The sequence below is a fragment of the Channa argus genome, chromosome 12 (genome assembly GCF_033026475.1).
Source record: "Channa argus isolate prfri chromosome 12, Channa argus male v1.0, whole genome shotgun sequence".
Taxonomy (NCBI): domain Eukaryota; kingdom Metazoa; phylum Chordata; class Actinopteri; order Anabantiformes; family Channidae; genus Channa; species Channa argus.
The window spans coordinates 5,225,001-5,239,756 of record NC_090208.1 but is presented as its reverse complement, the minus strand read 5'-3'; the positions used below and the strand labels follow the sequence as shown (position 1 = coordinate 5,239,756).

Sequence of the window (14,756 nt, the reverse complement as noted above, 5' to 3'; positions counted from 1 at the left end):
AATCAACAAGATGTTTGTTGTATTTCCATATGTAGTTTAATCTATATGTTCAAGATTATTTGAGTTCAAAAATATAAATCTTTAAGAGAAATCATGTGATTTGTCTTTACTCTTTGCATAAACTCACTATTAAACTAGTTATGACCATTTTTTTTTTTACTCCAAATAGTCAAACAACAATGACCAGCTGGTAAAAGTATAAATCCATGCATTGCAGTGATAAGCTGTCTGATTTCAGCTGTTTCAAGAAATAAGACAATATATTGTGCCACTGTGACAAAATATACATAAAAATCACCTAAAATGTACATAATACAATTTTAACCATTTATAATGAAGTATGAAGGTTTTAAACCAACACTAAACACACACCTCTGTTCCTCCTGACTTAACGATATTTTCACATCTTTTTGTGTAATGTCACTTTCTCCAACTTCTTCCAGCTTACAATATGTTTGTATGGCAGAAATTTTAATTGTTCAAGTTTGTGTTTCACCTTTAGATTTAGATTTCCTAAACCCGGGAAGGAGCCAGGAGGTTTTTAAAAAAAAAAAAAAAAGAAAAGAAAAGAGAAATAAATTTATTAAAACTGAACAAAATCGGTCTGTTCATTTTCTCTAAAACATTTTTTTTTTAAAAGCAACGTTGCAACACATGTATCAGGAAATGATTTATTGGACCCAGCAGAGAGCAGAGCAGGGAGGAGTTGGAAGCAAACAATAGTTTATTATGTGATAAGTAAACTGATGGGACAGAAGGAGTCGGGGAGAAAAACCAACTAAAGGCAGCCAGAAAATCCAGGAAGGGCAAATATAACAGGAACCTGACAAAGTAACAACTAAGAAGAGCAACAGAAAGTGACAACAAAACCACAACTGTTAATCTTCAGTCTTGCGCAAACTCCACTTCTAAAAATGATCCACAGAGTTCTTGCCAGTATTCAGCAACACAAAAGTCACTTACTGATTTGTGAACAGTGGGCGTCCAACGAGCAGGAATCTCCACAAAGTCTTAGGACAAAAATAAAACACTCAGGAGGCAGAAACACAAAATCCTCAAAAGCACAGCCAGAGCAGGTAACTAGACAGATTATTCACCACACAGAACTCTTTGGTCAAAGAAACTGAGAAAACAGGAAAAAAGGAAGACAATCAGACAAAAGACAACAGCTGAATAGGGTTTATAAGGGGAAGGCAACAAGTGAAGTGCGTTAGGCTGATTCAGAGCCAGGAGAGAAAGAAAAAGGCAGGAGACAATCAGAGCTGATCACCAGGGCAACATGAGCCAGCATCACAACTGTGACTCGATATCACATGAATAATCACAGATCCAGTCCAGAAACCTGCTGAAGGTTATAGCTGAAGACTCCTGACCTGTGACGTAGATCCAGCTGGGAGAAGACTCTCCAGGTCCATTGGTTGTGGTTGGAGATGTGTTTGCAGGTTTTTCTGCGGAAAGAATCGAACTGTTCAGGTGAACATGTGGATGAAAGAAGTGTTGAAATCAAAGTGAAGCTCCTGACCTGTGACGTAGATCCAGCTGGGTGGAGACTCTCCATGACTGCTGATGTGACACTTGTAGAGGCCTTCATCAGACTTGGTAACATGGTGGATGGTCATGTGACCTGTAGGCTCAGTCCTGATGAGGGAGCCATCTTTATAGAAATCAGCTGGGAGCTTGGAGGGAGGCCTCTTTGTTTGACAGTGCAGAGAGACATCATGTCCCTCCATCACAGGGAGGACAGGACTCTGCAGGATCACTGCTCCACCTCAACACAGAGACAAACTACAGCATTTCATCCATTTCCACACAGCTTCATCAACACTAACTCCACAGTCTGATCTTACCAGTGACAGTGATGGTGATGCTGTTACTGGTTGATCCCTGTCTGGACTCACACCAGTAAACTCAACTGTCTTATGGGACAATGTGGCTGATGTTACAAGAAGATCCAGCTTGTCTTCCCCAGTTGTCACACTCACTCCTGGTGTCTCTGCTTGTGTTTCTCCTCAGTGTCCACTTAGCAGAGCTGTCGTCCTAAAGCCTAAAACCAAAGTCTGAACTTTGACTAAAGCTCCACTTCAGTGACCTCAAGACAAATGTCTTTACTTTGGAAAAATAAAAGATTATAACATTTCTATAAGAAAGAAATGCACTTCACAGAAAATATAGAGGATTCTCCATTTGGTAGTTGCAGCACTTTAATCTTTTTGATTTGATAACATCAGTCACTGTTTTACATTAAATAAAAATCTGCATTTTGTATTTTACTGGACTCAGTTACAACAATGTTTTTATACACTAAACCGATGATTTTCATGTAATGTGCATCATTCTGTTTATAATATATGTTAATAATTCTGTAAATTATGCAAGAAGTCAGATTATAAATATTGATTTGCAGAAAGGCATCACTGGCTCAAATAGTTAACATGTGTGATGGTAACAACTGAGACACATCAGACTGTCCTCAGCTCAATGATGTTGTTCAGATCTTAAATAAACAAATGTGTCACTGACATCTACAGTTAACACAGATGGTGGATCAGAAAATAATAAATCCAAACTTGGCTCTAACATAACTTCTGTTTTATGTCTTTGTGTTTTTCAGTATCAAACTGTGCTTCTGTGCTTTGCTGCAGTTTCAGATAATCTGATCAGCTGCAGCATCCAATCACCCACAGGTTTCCAACAAAGACGTGTGTTGATCCAGTACAAGACATCAGTGAAGTTCTCATCAATCATCACTCGTCCACCCTGAGACCAAAATAAGAGGCTTTGAGACGTCCTTCAACGTGCAGGACTGAACAACTTGAGATGTGAGTGAGGAACAAGGAACGAGTCATCAATTCAGAAGTGATGCTGCGTGGTGACTCCAGTGATGAGATCATCATAGTCATCAGCCAATCCCTGAGTTGGGGTGGGCGAGGTTGTCACCATGGAGACGGGCAGGTGATTTCCTACAGTCAGTGGAGAAAAGAAAGAGAAGCAGTTAATGTATCAACAGTTAAAACATGAAAAGTTCTGTTAGAGACAACTGTGAGTATTGAGTGTTACCTGTGAGTCTGTGTCCATATAAAGACACCATGAGGACAGTGGAGATGAAGTATGGACAGAACACCACCAGGTGGAGGAGCAGAATGAACCAGAGATGGAGGGAGGTAGCAGCAGGGGACGGTGTTGATTTAAGGGGTGTGGTAGATGGAGGTGGTGTTGTAGGTTTTTCTGTAGAGAGAATCACCTGTTCAGGTGAACATGTGGATGAAATAAGTGTTGAAATCAAAGTGAAGCTCCTGACCTGTGACGTAGATCCAGCTGGGTGGAGACTCTCCATGACTGCTGATGTTACACTTGTAGAGGCCTTCATCAGACTTGGTAACATGGTGGATGGTCATGTGACCTGTAGGCTCAGTCCTGATGAGGGAGCCATCTTTATAGAAATCAGCTGGGAGCTTGGAGGGAGGCCTCTTTGTTTGACAGTGCAGAGAGACATCATGTCCCTCCATCACAGGGAGGACAGGACTCTGCAGGATCACTGCTCCACCTCAACACAGAGACAAACTACAGCATTTCATCCATTTCCACACAGCTTCATCAACACTAACTCCACAGTCTGATCTTACCAGTGACAGTGATGGTGATGCTGTTACTGGTTGATCCGTCTCTGGACTCACACCAGTAAACTCCACTGTCCAATGAAGCTGTTACACTGATGTTACAGGAAGAACCCGCTAATCTTCCCCAGTCAACTCCACACTGAGTCATCTTTTCTCTGCTTGTGTTCCTCCTCAGTGTCCATCTAGCAGAGCTGTCGTCCTCCTCACAGCTCAGAGACACAGACTGTCCTTTAAACAGCTGGGAGCTGCTGGGACTCACAGACAGACGAGCTGTGGGGAAATGAGACGTTTAAAAACATTAAACGGCCTCTGGAAAATCCCCAAAAGGCTGAAGCCAAATGTTGAAAAGCTTTGTGTAGAAACTGAAGCCACTGAGACATTTCAGGCATCGTGCCTTTGTCTCACCATCAGTCTGATGTCCAGATGTGTCCTCCACACTCACTTGTCTCTCAGACACAATTACTAGTTTCAGACTGTGATAGAAAACATTTACTAACCTTGGTTTGTTGAGCAGCTCAGCAGTGACATCACAACTACATAGAAATGATATTTAAGGTTTTACTTGTGTCAGACATGAAAAGAGAAAAGACCCAGAGTGGAGTCCACAGTAAAAGTGTCTTTCTGCTTTAACCTGACTTCATTGTGCTTTTCTCTACATGAATGTGTTGCTGATGTTCAGCTAACAAATGATTCACTAACAGATGCTGCACATCATTCTGAAAACCAAGTCCCTTGTAAGTATTGTCCACACTCTTTGGAGTAATTCCACCTTAAATGTCTTATCGTTACTAAGACATATTTTTAAATCGTCCCACACTAAAGCTTTAAAGAGAACAGGTTGTACTTACAGATCAGACATTGAAGACATGTTTCTCCCTTTGTGCCACTGTGATGTGAGCTCATTTCAAAACAGTCAGATCATTAAAACCACAGTTTCCTGTGGAGTTTGGTGCAGCAGCTGTGCTGTTTCTTCTGCTGCAGGTTGCACAGAGATAATGAATGTTTGTTCTTATGGATTTATTTGTTTGCACATTTGTACTTTTTAAGTCTTTGTGTCCCACGGCTTATGAGAAACCTTGTTTTTTAGATTGGATATGATGATTTTAGAGACAAGACGAAAACTGAGAGGACAAGAAGTTATAAATGATTTAATTGTGGCAGTTTCTATGTCTTTGCCTGTGCACCTGTGGCTGTTGCTATGATTGTAGGAGCATGAAATCTATTGGGGGGTTGCACTGCCCACCCCAGCACCACTGTAGACCTGGGTCTGACTATGATGCATGTTAGATGAATAAGCACATGTTGTAAGACAGTAATTACAGTAAGTGTCCTGCAGAGGTCAGTAACACTCTGCAGCATTTTTAAATCAAACACGAACATCAAACTCCAGCTTTCTAGTCATCACAGCTACAGTGATTATTGTCCTGAGAATGTCTCACAACATCCATATTAGATCTGATTAATTGATGCAGGGGTGGAAAGTACTTTGTACTTTAATACAATTTTCACGTTTTTGTAGAAGTAGATTTAAGTAGATTTAACTATGGCTACTTTGACTTTTACTCCACTACATCTAAGAGCAAACATTTGTACTTTTTACTCAGTTCCTGCCTCCATGGTTTTATTTAAAGACTGTATGCAGTAACTTTACTCTCTGGTGTGTTCTTGGTGTTGCTGCTTATGAGAACTGGGACAGAGCTGTTCCTTGCTGATTCACACATTCATATTTGATGGACTGAGGACATGTTTTGTCCTCCTCTCCTTCATCAGTCTTTTGGGCTTTTTACAGAGATGAGATTGCAGTTTATTCCTGTTTCTGTTAGTTCTGTTGTGTCAGTTCCAAAGCTCAAATGCATTATTTTTCCTCCTCGATGAGACTGTGTGATCATCACTGAGACGTGTATCCTCTGGTGATTCTCTGATGATATGTACAGAGCTGCACATTGAGCGTCGTGTGCTTCTGTCTTGGACGGTTGCATGTTTTTATGGACTTCAGGAATCTTTGGGCTGTGTCACATCAGCAGACTGACAGAAGGACAGAGCTGAAGAGTTGAAGATGCTTTATTGTCTATTACTGGTTGAAGCTGAGTAGCAGATGCTGCTTCATGTCACTGCTCACTCAGTGTGTGTGTCTCTGAAAACTGAACCTTTGCTTCACTTACATTAGTCACAAGCCCAAACATCAGGAAGCAGCTCAGCTCTGAATCCAGTTACTGTTGGTGTCTCACATGTGACACAGTCTGAGCTTGAGTTTTGGTTCTTTTCAGGTGTCATTTCCCTGCAGGAGTTGACATTATCATGTAGGACCCCCCGTCTCTCTGTGGAGAAACATTAGGCTCCATTATAGACTCATTCTCAGCAGCATGTGATGAAATGATGATAAACTAACATGTCATGTTGTTTATGTCATGTTTACTCAGCATCTGCCTTCATAACAAAGGATCATGGGACAAACGTCCTGTGAGGACGACCTTCCTACCCACAATCCCTCAGTATTACTACTCAGTGCAGACGCACTTTCACAACAGCAGATGGCACAGTTGTGTCATTTAGTGGAATTGAACATGAACACATTCACCAGTCAGCCACAACATTAAAACCACCTGCTGGTTTTTATACAAAGTTTATATTAATATTATTATAACTATTAAAAGCTGATGTATCATTATGAGTGAACCACCTGTAAACACATACAATGGTTTCATTTCTAGCTTCAGTGACCTTTGACCCTTAGATTTTATTAATTCCTAAAGTTTGTGTACTTCTACAATAATATTATATTATTATTATATTTTTCTCCTCTTAAAAACTGTGTTTGCAACAGGCAATTATTAGGAAAACGGCATGTACATAATCCAGGGACATTACTATGATATCGTATATCATATCGTTTTTGATTTGTCAGATTAGTTTGACAAAACTCGTTTTTTACGAGGTTGACTTTAGCTTAATGCCGAAATAATGGTCGGTGCCATTGAATCATGTCGAAAGAAACTTAACATTAACCATTAAAAACTGGTTATTATTTAAAACAGGCTTATTTTGTTGAGACGTGATGGAACAGTTCAGCTAAAGGTGACGTTATTCTAAGAGTTAAAATCTGTAACGTAACTGTACCGTTACTTTAACTAACGTTACTAGTTGTCACCGTGTGGACTCTGTAAAGTTAAATAGCTGGGTAATTCATGTACAGTTAGTTTTACAGATAACTTTATCATTAGCTTCCCAAGCACAGCGAAATCATATAATATTATGCCAATAACCCTCATTTTTGTTTCAGCATTTAATGCTGATATTCCTTTGGGCTGTTCCCTTTCAGGAGTCGCCACAGCGAATCATCTGCCTCCATCTAACTCTATCCTCTGCATCCTCTTCACTCACACCAACTAACTTCATGTCCTCCCTCACTACATCCATAAATCTCCTCTTTGGTCTTCCTCTAGACCTCCTGCCTGGCAGCTCCAACCTCAGCATCCTTCTACCGATATATTCACAGTTTCTCCTCTGAACATGTCCAAACCACCTCAATCTGGCCTCTCTGACTTTATCTCCAACACATCTAACATGATCTGTCCCTCTGATGTCCTCATTCCTGATCCTGTCCATCCTCGTCACTCTCAAAGAGAACCTCAACATCTTAAGTACTTAAAGTCCTGCACCTTCTTCACCTCTGCTCCATGTAACCTCACTGTTCCCCCTGGGTCCCTCTCATTCACACACACATGTATTCTGTCTTACTGCGGCTAAGCTTCATTCCTCTGTTTTCCAGAGCAGACCTCCACCTCTCTAGATTTTCCTCCACCTGCTCCCTGCTCTCACTACAAATAACAATGTCCTCTGCAAACATAATAGTCCATGGAGATTCTTGTCTAACCTCATCTGTCATCCTGTCCATCACCAGAGCAAACAAGAAGGGGCTCAGAGCTGATCCTTGATGCAGACCCACCTCCACCTTGAACTCCTCTGTCACACCTACAGCACCTCACCACTGTCTTACAGCTCTCATACATGTCCTGCACCACTCTAACAAGTACTTAAGGTCAACGGTTCAGAGCAAGGGAGAGTGTGGAAAAGAGGTGAAGAGACGAGTGCAGGCAGGTTGGAACGGGTGGAGAAAAGTGTCAGGTGTGTTGTGTGATAAAAGAGTATCAGCGAGAATGAAAGGAAAGGTGTTCAAGACGGTGGTGAGACCAGAGATGTTGTTCGGCTTAGAGACAGTGGCACTGAAGAAAAGACGTTTAATCTTAAAATGTTTAAGATGTTAAAAAAAGGTTTAATAGGATTAAATAATCCCAAAATCTAGATAAAACCAAGTATGTAATTTTCGGAGACCTTAAAATAAATTCACATAGTGGACATTGGAGTAAATGATTTTGAAGACTTGAAATTACATTTTTGCCAGTGATTATTGATTATAAAATGAGTCGGAAATCTTATGTAATTCATATCAAGTCAAAAGGATTTGTTAGATCTGATTCAGTCTAATACACTGTATTGGTAAATAGTCACTTATATAGCGCTTTTATCCAAAGCGCTTTACAATGTTGATTCCCATTCACACACACACACACAGATGGCCTTGGCTGCCATGAAAGGTGCTCACCTGACCCACCGGGAGCAACTTGGGATTCAGTGTCTTGCCCAAGGAGCAGGGATCGAACCACTGACTCTGTGGTACATGGACGACTGCCTTTACCAACTGAGCTACAGCTGCCCCAACATTGTATTGTTCAAGCAATAAACTAAATATTGTCTGGAGGTCTGGGAACTCAGAATCCATTTTTAGTTTACAAAAGGGAACAATTAGAATAGTTAATAGGGCAGATTATCTAGCGCCAACTAATACATTGTTCATGAGGTTAATGTTTTAAATTTCAGGATTTAATGAAAATCTAAATACTATAAATTATGTACAAAATTGTTAACAACTTAGAAGCAGGAAACATCTAAAAGCTGCTCCTAATGAGCGATATCAAATATGATATGAAAGAAGTGTGTATGATTAAAAAACAAAAATGTACATAATAAATAATTTCCCAAAAGTCACTGGGCAAGAGGCTAAAAAAACTAAATATCTATACTGAAATATACTCAAATTATTTTTTGATTCATCAATGAAGTAAACTCATTGATGAATCATTTTTTATGTAAAACCCCAAATATTCCCAGATTATTCTTTGACTTTTTCCTTTTGATATTTGAATACATTTAGTCATAAGTAATAATAAGACAGTGGTATAATATTCATTACTGGTTTAGTTACTCCTTAACCAAGCTGGCTGAAACATGACAAATGATAGACATCAGAAAAATATCTGTTGCACTAAGTGTCTCAGTTGTCTCTGCTTTCAATAACTGTGTAGGACACTGAGCTGCACAGAGCTTTCAGTGGCATCTGTGAAAGTGTTTATCACAACTAGAGCTGACCACACAAATGCACAACCTTCCTACAAATCATGTGACTCCCTTTGAGCCCACACAGCTGCATCCACCACATGCTCATCAGTGCAAGAGGCCTCTGTCATGCTTTTAGCTGCATTTCCAAATAACATGATGTCTCCACTACTGCTGCCCTGTCCATCCGCTGTGACAGTAACAGAATGAATCATTAGTGTCCTCACAGTCTCTAAACACAGCAGTCAGTCTGACGCTGACAGAAGCAGATTCAACATGTTGAATTGGGCAAAAAGTCGCTGACAGCAATAGCAAAGTGGACAAAGTGACTGAATGAAAACAATGTTTAAACAAGGTGAAAATTTACATCACAAAAACACAAAGTGTTGACAGCAAATAAAAGGAGTCTTACTAAAATCTGATCAGTCCAGATAAATAAAAGCCCCAATCCAAGAATGAACTATTTTCATTTTAATATTTTCTTTTCACAGTAGTATCATAAACTTAAAGACGTATTTTGTGACAAGTGTTGGAGAGAAAACAACACCTTCACCTAGACAGAGGAAGGAAGTGTGACTAACTGTGATCAAACGTGTTCAGCTCAGCCACCAAGTCGTACAATGGACCAAACATCTCTTCAAACTCTGCTCCGTAAGTACAAGTTTGTACAATTTAAATCATTTCATTTCTAGTCTGCTATAGTCTGCTGAGTTGTAGAAGAGTGGTGGTGAGTTACAAGTTGAAATATGATTGAAAGGTCTTCATATAAAAAATTAAAGAAACGGGATAAAACATTTGCAGTTTAGCATCTTTCAGAAAATGTTTATTACTGTAAAACATTTCAAACCATAAAACATAAATTAGTGATATACACAACAAAAATACATGAAGTAAAGCATGTTAGGTCCAGCTGACACGGCAGCAGAATCATTTGTCTTCCTGTAGTAGCTGGTCCTGTCATATGACACTGTCAATTTAACATTGTGTGGATTACTGTTATAATAAAAAAGTTGTCTGTCTATGTCTCTCTGCAAACACAGAGAGACATAGACAGACAACCATTGACACTCACATTCACACCAACACTTTAGAGTCTCAAATTAACCTAACGTGTGTCTTTAGACTGTGGGAGGAAACTAATGTAAGCACAGAGAGAACATGCAAACTCCACACAGACAGGCTGCATTCAAACCGGTGACCTTCCGGGTGTGAGGTGCAGCACCAACCGCTGCTTAGTATTTACCACATTCTTGGTTTGTTTGGTCTTCGTCAGGATCCTGTATGAAAGATTTTGACTGTTGACAGGTTTGGATCTGATATTTCACTTCATGGTGCAGGTCTCTGATGGTCTCAAACCAACTGCTTGTTAGTTGGACTGTGATCCTTGTTGATTTATTCTTCAGAACGAGTTTCCTATTTCTCTAAAGTAGAACTGTGTTGTCATATGTCAAAGTAACATTCCACTCCACCTTCTCTGTAGTTGTGCTGCCTCTGCTGTGTGACACAACAAACCAAGGTTGGTGAACTTCTCATCTAATAATCTATAGATGTTAAATGTCTGACTCCACCATCACTGTGGGAACTAGAATTCATGGGCTTTGTTTTTAAGTCTCACTTCTTTGTGCATATTGTCAATCGTCATCATTCAGCGTCGGCTCTTCACAGCTGCTAAAACTGAGCACAGATGAGATAAACAACAGAGGTGGGGTCACTGGAGAGACAAGAGCTCACGTCAGATTGGAACAAACATATGTAACCAATCAATCTGATGTTAAACACTATTGTTGTGAGCCGGGTTCAGACCAGAGATGGATTCCTGTCATTTGCAAATGTGTCTGTTTGTGATGCATTTTCATCTACTTTCCATTGAAATAAAAGAAAACATTTGATGAACCATTTCAATATCTTACTCACTGAATGCAGCATTAAAGGGCGACTTCACCAATGTTCAACTGGCTCTGTATGGCTTTAGTTTAGGGCATTGAACAATACATTTACATTAATGCTTTTAAACTTCCCTCTGACTTCCCTATATTAAAATATTTATCTGCTTCTAGCTGAAAAACTCCTCCAGATGACAGAGGAGTTTTTCATCATTAGGAGTTCAAAAAAGCAGATTGACCGTGATTATAAGCAAGAGTAAAAGAGTAAAAAGATGACACAATCTCCTCCATAATTCCTCCAAGTGATGTCATCTGGAGGCATTTTTCAGCCAGAAGTAGAGATATTTAGATATAGGGAATTCAATGGTAGGTTTAACTGCATTTATGTACATGTACTAGTCAAACTAGAACCATAAGAAGCAAGTTCAAAATCAGTGAAGGTCCTTTAAAGCAGTTTTTTCTTCCCCAAGTTCATTGTTGTTGTGGTTGTTGTTGGTTCAGTGGGTGTTATTTTGTAATATTCATGATTATAATATTATATTTTCCTTCAATACTGTAAACACTGAATTTCCCACAGCTCGTCTTACTGTGAGTCCCAGCTTCTCTCAGCTGTTTGAAGGACAGTCTGTGTCTCTGAGCTGTGAGGAGGACGACAGCTCTAATGCTGTGCTGCTGTGGAGGAACACAACCAGAGACAACAGGACTGAGTGTGGAGCTAACTGGGGAAAATCTAATGGTTCTTCCTGTTTCATCAAATACATTAGCTCACTGGACAGTGGAGTTTACTGGTGTGAGTCAAGAGACGGATCAACCAGTAACAGCATCACCATCACTGTCACTGGTAAGATCAGACTGTGGAGTTAGTGTTGATGAAGCTGTGTGGAAATGGATGAAATGCTGTAGTTTGTCTCTGTGTTGAGGTGGAGCAGTGATCCTGCAGAGTCCTGTCCTCCCTGTGATGGAGGGACATGATGTCTCTCTGCGCTGTGCAATGAAGAACTCCTCCAAGCTCCCAGCTGATTTCTATAAAGATGGCTCCCTCATCAGGACTGAGCCTACAGGTCACATGACCATCCACCATGTTACCAAGTCTGATGAAGGCCTCTACAAGTGTCACATCAGCAGTCATGGAGAGTCTCCACCCAGCTGGATCTACGTCACAGGTCAGGATTTCAGAGTCTTCAATGGAGTTTTCTGTATTGAAGAGTGATGGTTCATAATGTAACTTATTAAATAAAAAAATCTTTGCTTCATTTGTAGAAAAACCCTCCACCACACCTCCACCTACATCCACCTACTCCTCCTCCACTTCTACTTCCTCAGCTCCGTCCTCTCATCTTCAGCCTGTGTTATTGTCTATTCCATTGATTTGTGCTCCAGTTCTACTGGTGTTACTGCTTCTACTTGTGCGACCACATATTCAGAGGAAACTTAAAGGTGAGACACAGAGAGATTTATGACAGTTTATGTAGAATGTAGGAATTCTGTTTAAAATGTATCTACACCCATGTTCTACAGTTCCACATGATGATGGTCATGTTACATTTTCTGTTATCTTACTTTTTAATCATCATATTTACAGATTTATAATTAAAGACTTAAATAACAAATTTCCTCTGTTTCCATGACATAAAAATTCACTAATATTCTTACAGAGTAGAGTAAATTGATAACTTTGTTCATTTTGTTTCACTGCAGCTGATGAAGTAAACACTGAGGAAGATATCACACATGATGTCACATACATGGGCGTCCAAATATTACATCATGAACGTCAACAACAGCCAGTGAGACGAAGCAGAGGTAATGTTTTCGGTTGATTGTATTTTGTGTGTGAACCTGTTTTGCAGTAGAAAATGTGAAAATAACATCCCACAGTGTAACCTGTTGGGGATGGTGGTGCAGATGCCACATTGTGAGGGTCCTCCTGCCTTTCTATCAAGCTTCCTTTGAAGCCAGACTCACTGAACTTAAATGGTGACAAGTGGATTCATTATTCAACTTGGTGAAATCTAAGCTTGATAACTCTCCATCAAGTCCCTGTTTCCTCAAGTATTGATATTAGGGCCACTGTTTTTTATGTGCAGGTACAATTAATATCACTTATCATTGAGGTGGTTTGGACATGTTCAGAGGAGAAACTGTGAATATATCGGTAGAAGGATGCTGAGGTTGGAGCTGCCAGGCAGGAGGTCTAGAGGAAGAACAAAGAGGAGATTTATGGATGTAGAGAGAGAGGACATGAAGTTAGTTGGTGTGAGAGAAGAGGATGCAGAGGACAGGGTTAGATGGAGGCACGTGATTCGCTGTGGTGACTCCTGAAAGGGAACAGCTGAAAGGAAAAGAAAAAGTCAAATTCAGCACAGGTTTATTTTTATGCTGATGACACATCACATATTTTTTTTTCTGTATTTGTTTGCATTTTCTGCAGCCACACCTTCCTCCTGCAGCAAGCGCCTTGTGTCACTTCCTGTTTCTGTTGCAGGACAGTTTGTTGATCAATCTATTTTACTGAAATAATTGATTTCTCTACACAACAGTTACTACCTGAGGCGTGAGATACGCTTGTGTTACACAAGCTCCTGCTCTTCTAAAACATGACTAGCTAACGTTAACTAATTCCACATTTTACTTATCCTGGCTCCACTAGCTTAGCAGCTAGCTGTTAGCAACTGCTAACCCTCCTCTGCCTCCTTTAGCAACAATAAGATCTGTAACACATGTAAGGTTTTTGCAGCCTCGATTTATTCATGTAGATGCTGACAGTAACTGTGTTTAATTCATTATTAGATTCAAAATGTAAATAAACCCACTCACGGTTTTAGTCAAACCTTAGACCTTGTTCTTACACACAGCATTGAAACTGATAATTTACCAGTATTTCCTCATTATTCTGTTCTGATTGAATATTTTCAAATGACATTTGAATTTACAATAACTGACTATACAGCAGTTAGGGAAAAATTCCACTATAGCAGATGCTTAAGTGAAAATGCTGTGAACAAATTTAAAGAAATGATTCTTTCATCACTTGCTTCACCATATGTTAATACAATGGAAAGCAGTTTCCTTAATGTTACTCCTGCACAAGTAGATTAACTTGTTGATAATTCTGCAGCTTCACTATGTACAATAGTCGATAGTGTTGCCCCTCTGAAAAAGAAGGCAGTAAACCAGAAGAGCTGATCTCCATGGTACAGTTCACAAACACACAACTTAAAACAGGAAACACGAAAGTTAGAAAGGAAGTGATGCTCCAGAAAGATTCTCACAGCTCCTTTCTTCCTCTTGTCCCTCTCTCCTCTCACCCCACAATTGACACCACTGTATGACATTAAGTTTTTGTCTTCTGTCTCCCGTAGTTGTCTTTCTTCCTCCCTTTCTCTATACATCTTTATAGTCTTGACTTTATTTTGTAAAGTGCCTTGAGATGACTTTGTTGTGAATTGGTGCTATATAAATAAATTGGAATTAAATCTAATTTAAAGTCTCTGCTACAGGCTTTTCCCAGATTACAAGCTGCTTACGTGACCTGCAAACCTGCCTGTTCTGAATTCTATAAAGACAAATGTGTTCATTTCACAAGTGCATGAATCTCTGATGTTTCCAGTTCCATCTAAATGAGGGATGTTAGTGATACAGTCCAGCATTATAAATACCTACAGTAGGAATTTGGTTAGACAGTAGATTTTGCTATTAATGACCAATTAATGTGAGTAAACCAGGTAATTCCAAAGGGGTCAAATGCTTTTTCTTGTCATTGTAAATAACAAAGACATTTTTGAGATGAGACAGATTATGAGGAATCTTGGAACTGAGATAAACACAGATAACCAACTCTTAGAGAATGAGGGTTCTCCAG

At 39.7% G+C, this 14,756-nt stretch overlaps 3 protein-coding genes across 8 annotated transcripts in view; 1 reads left to right on the top strand and 2 right to left on the bottom strand.

Moving 5' to 3' along the window:
* Window positions 1-14,756, bottom strand: part of LOC137137839 (butyrophilin subfamily 1 member A1-like) — a 54,620-nt gene that overhangs the window by 21,811 nt on the left and 18,053 nt on the right. The gene's annotated exons all lie outside the window — the stretch shown is intronic.
* LOC137137834 (high affinity immunoglobulin epsilon receptor subunit alpha-like) lies at window positions 1,523-4,537 on the bottom strand. The gene is made up of 7 exons (XM_067524575.1): window positions 4,466-4,537; window positions 4,115-4,150; window positions 3,624-3,887; window positions 3,299-3,544; window positions 3,058-3,225; window positions 1,848-2,960; window positions 1,523-1,768 (listed from the first exon to the last, which is right to left on the bottom strand). Exons 1-6 carry the CDS (start codon window positions 4,518-4,520, stop codon window positions 2,851-2,853), a joined length of 879 nt encoding a protein of 292 aa, XP_067380676.1. The 5' UTR covers window positions 4,521-4,537; the 3' UTR covers window positions 1,523-1,768; window positions 1,848-2,850.
* LOC137137830 (high affinity immunoglobulin epsilon receptor subunit alpha-like) overlaps window positions 9,239-14,756 on the top strand; it is a 6,332-nt gene continuing 814 nt past the window's right edge. The window contains exons 1-7 of one of the 5 annotated variants that reach the window (XM_067524558.1): window positions 9,239-9,366; window positions 9,503-9,662; window positions 10,492-10,527; window positions 11,472-11,735; window positions 11,815-12,057; window positions 12,155-12,331; window positions 12,593-12,697. In XM_067524558.1, coding sequence (XP_067380659.1) covers window positions 9,632-9,662; window positions 10,492-10,527; window positions 11,472-11,735; window positions 11,815-12,057; window positions 12,155-12,331; window positions 12,593-12,697 — 856 coding nt within the window. In that variant the 5' untranslated portion in view covers window positions 9,239-9,366; window positions 9,503-9,631. Of the gene's footprint in view, window positions 9,367-9,502; window positions 9,663-10,491; window positions 10,528-11,068; window positions 11,119-11,471; window positions 11,736-11,814; window positions 12,058-12,154; window positions 12,332-12,592; window positions 12,698-14,756 lie in introns of those variants that run through there. The other 4 variants (XM_067524560.1, XM_067524559.1, XR_010915786.1 and 1 more) reach the window with 4 other exon arrangements.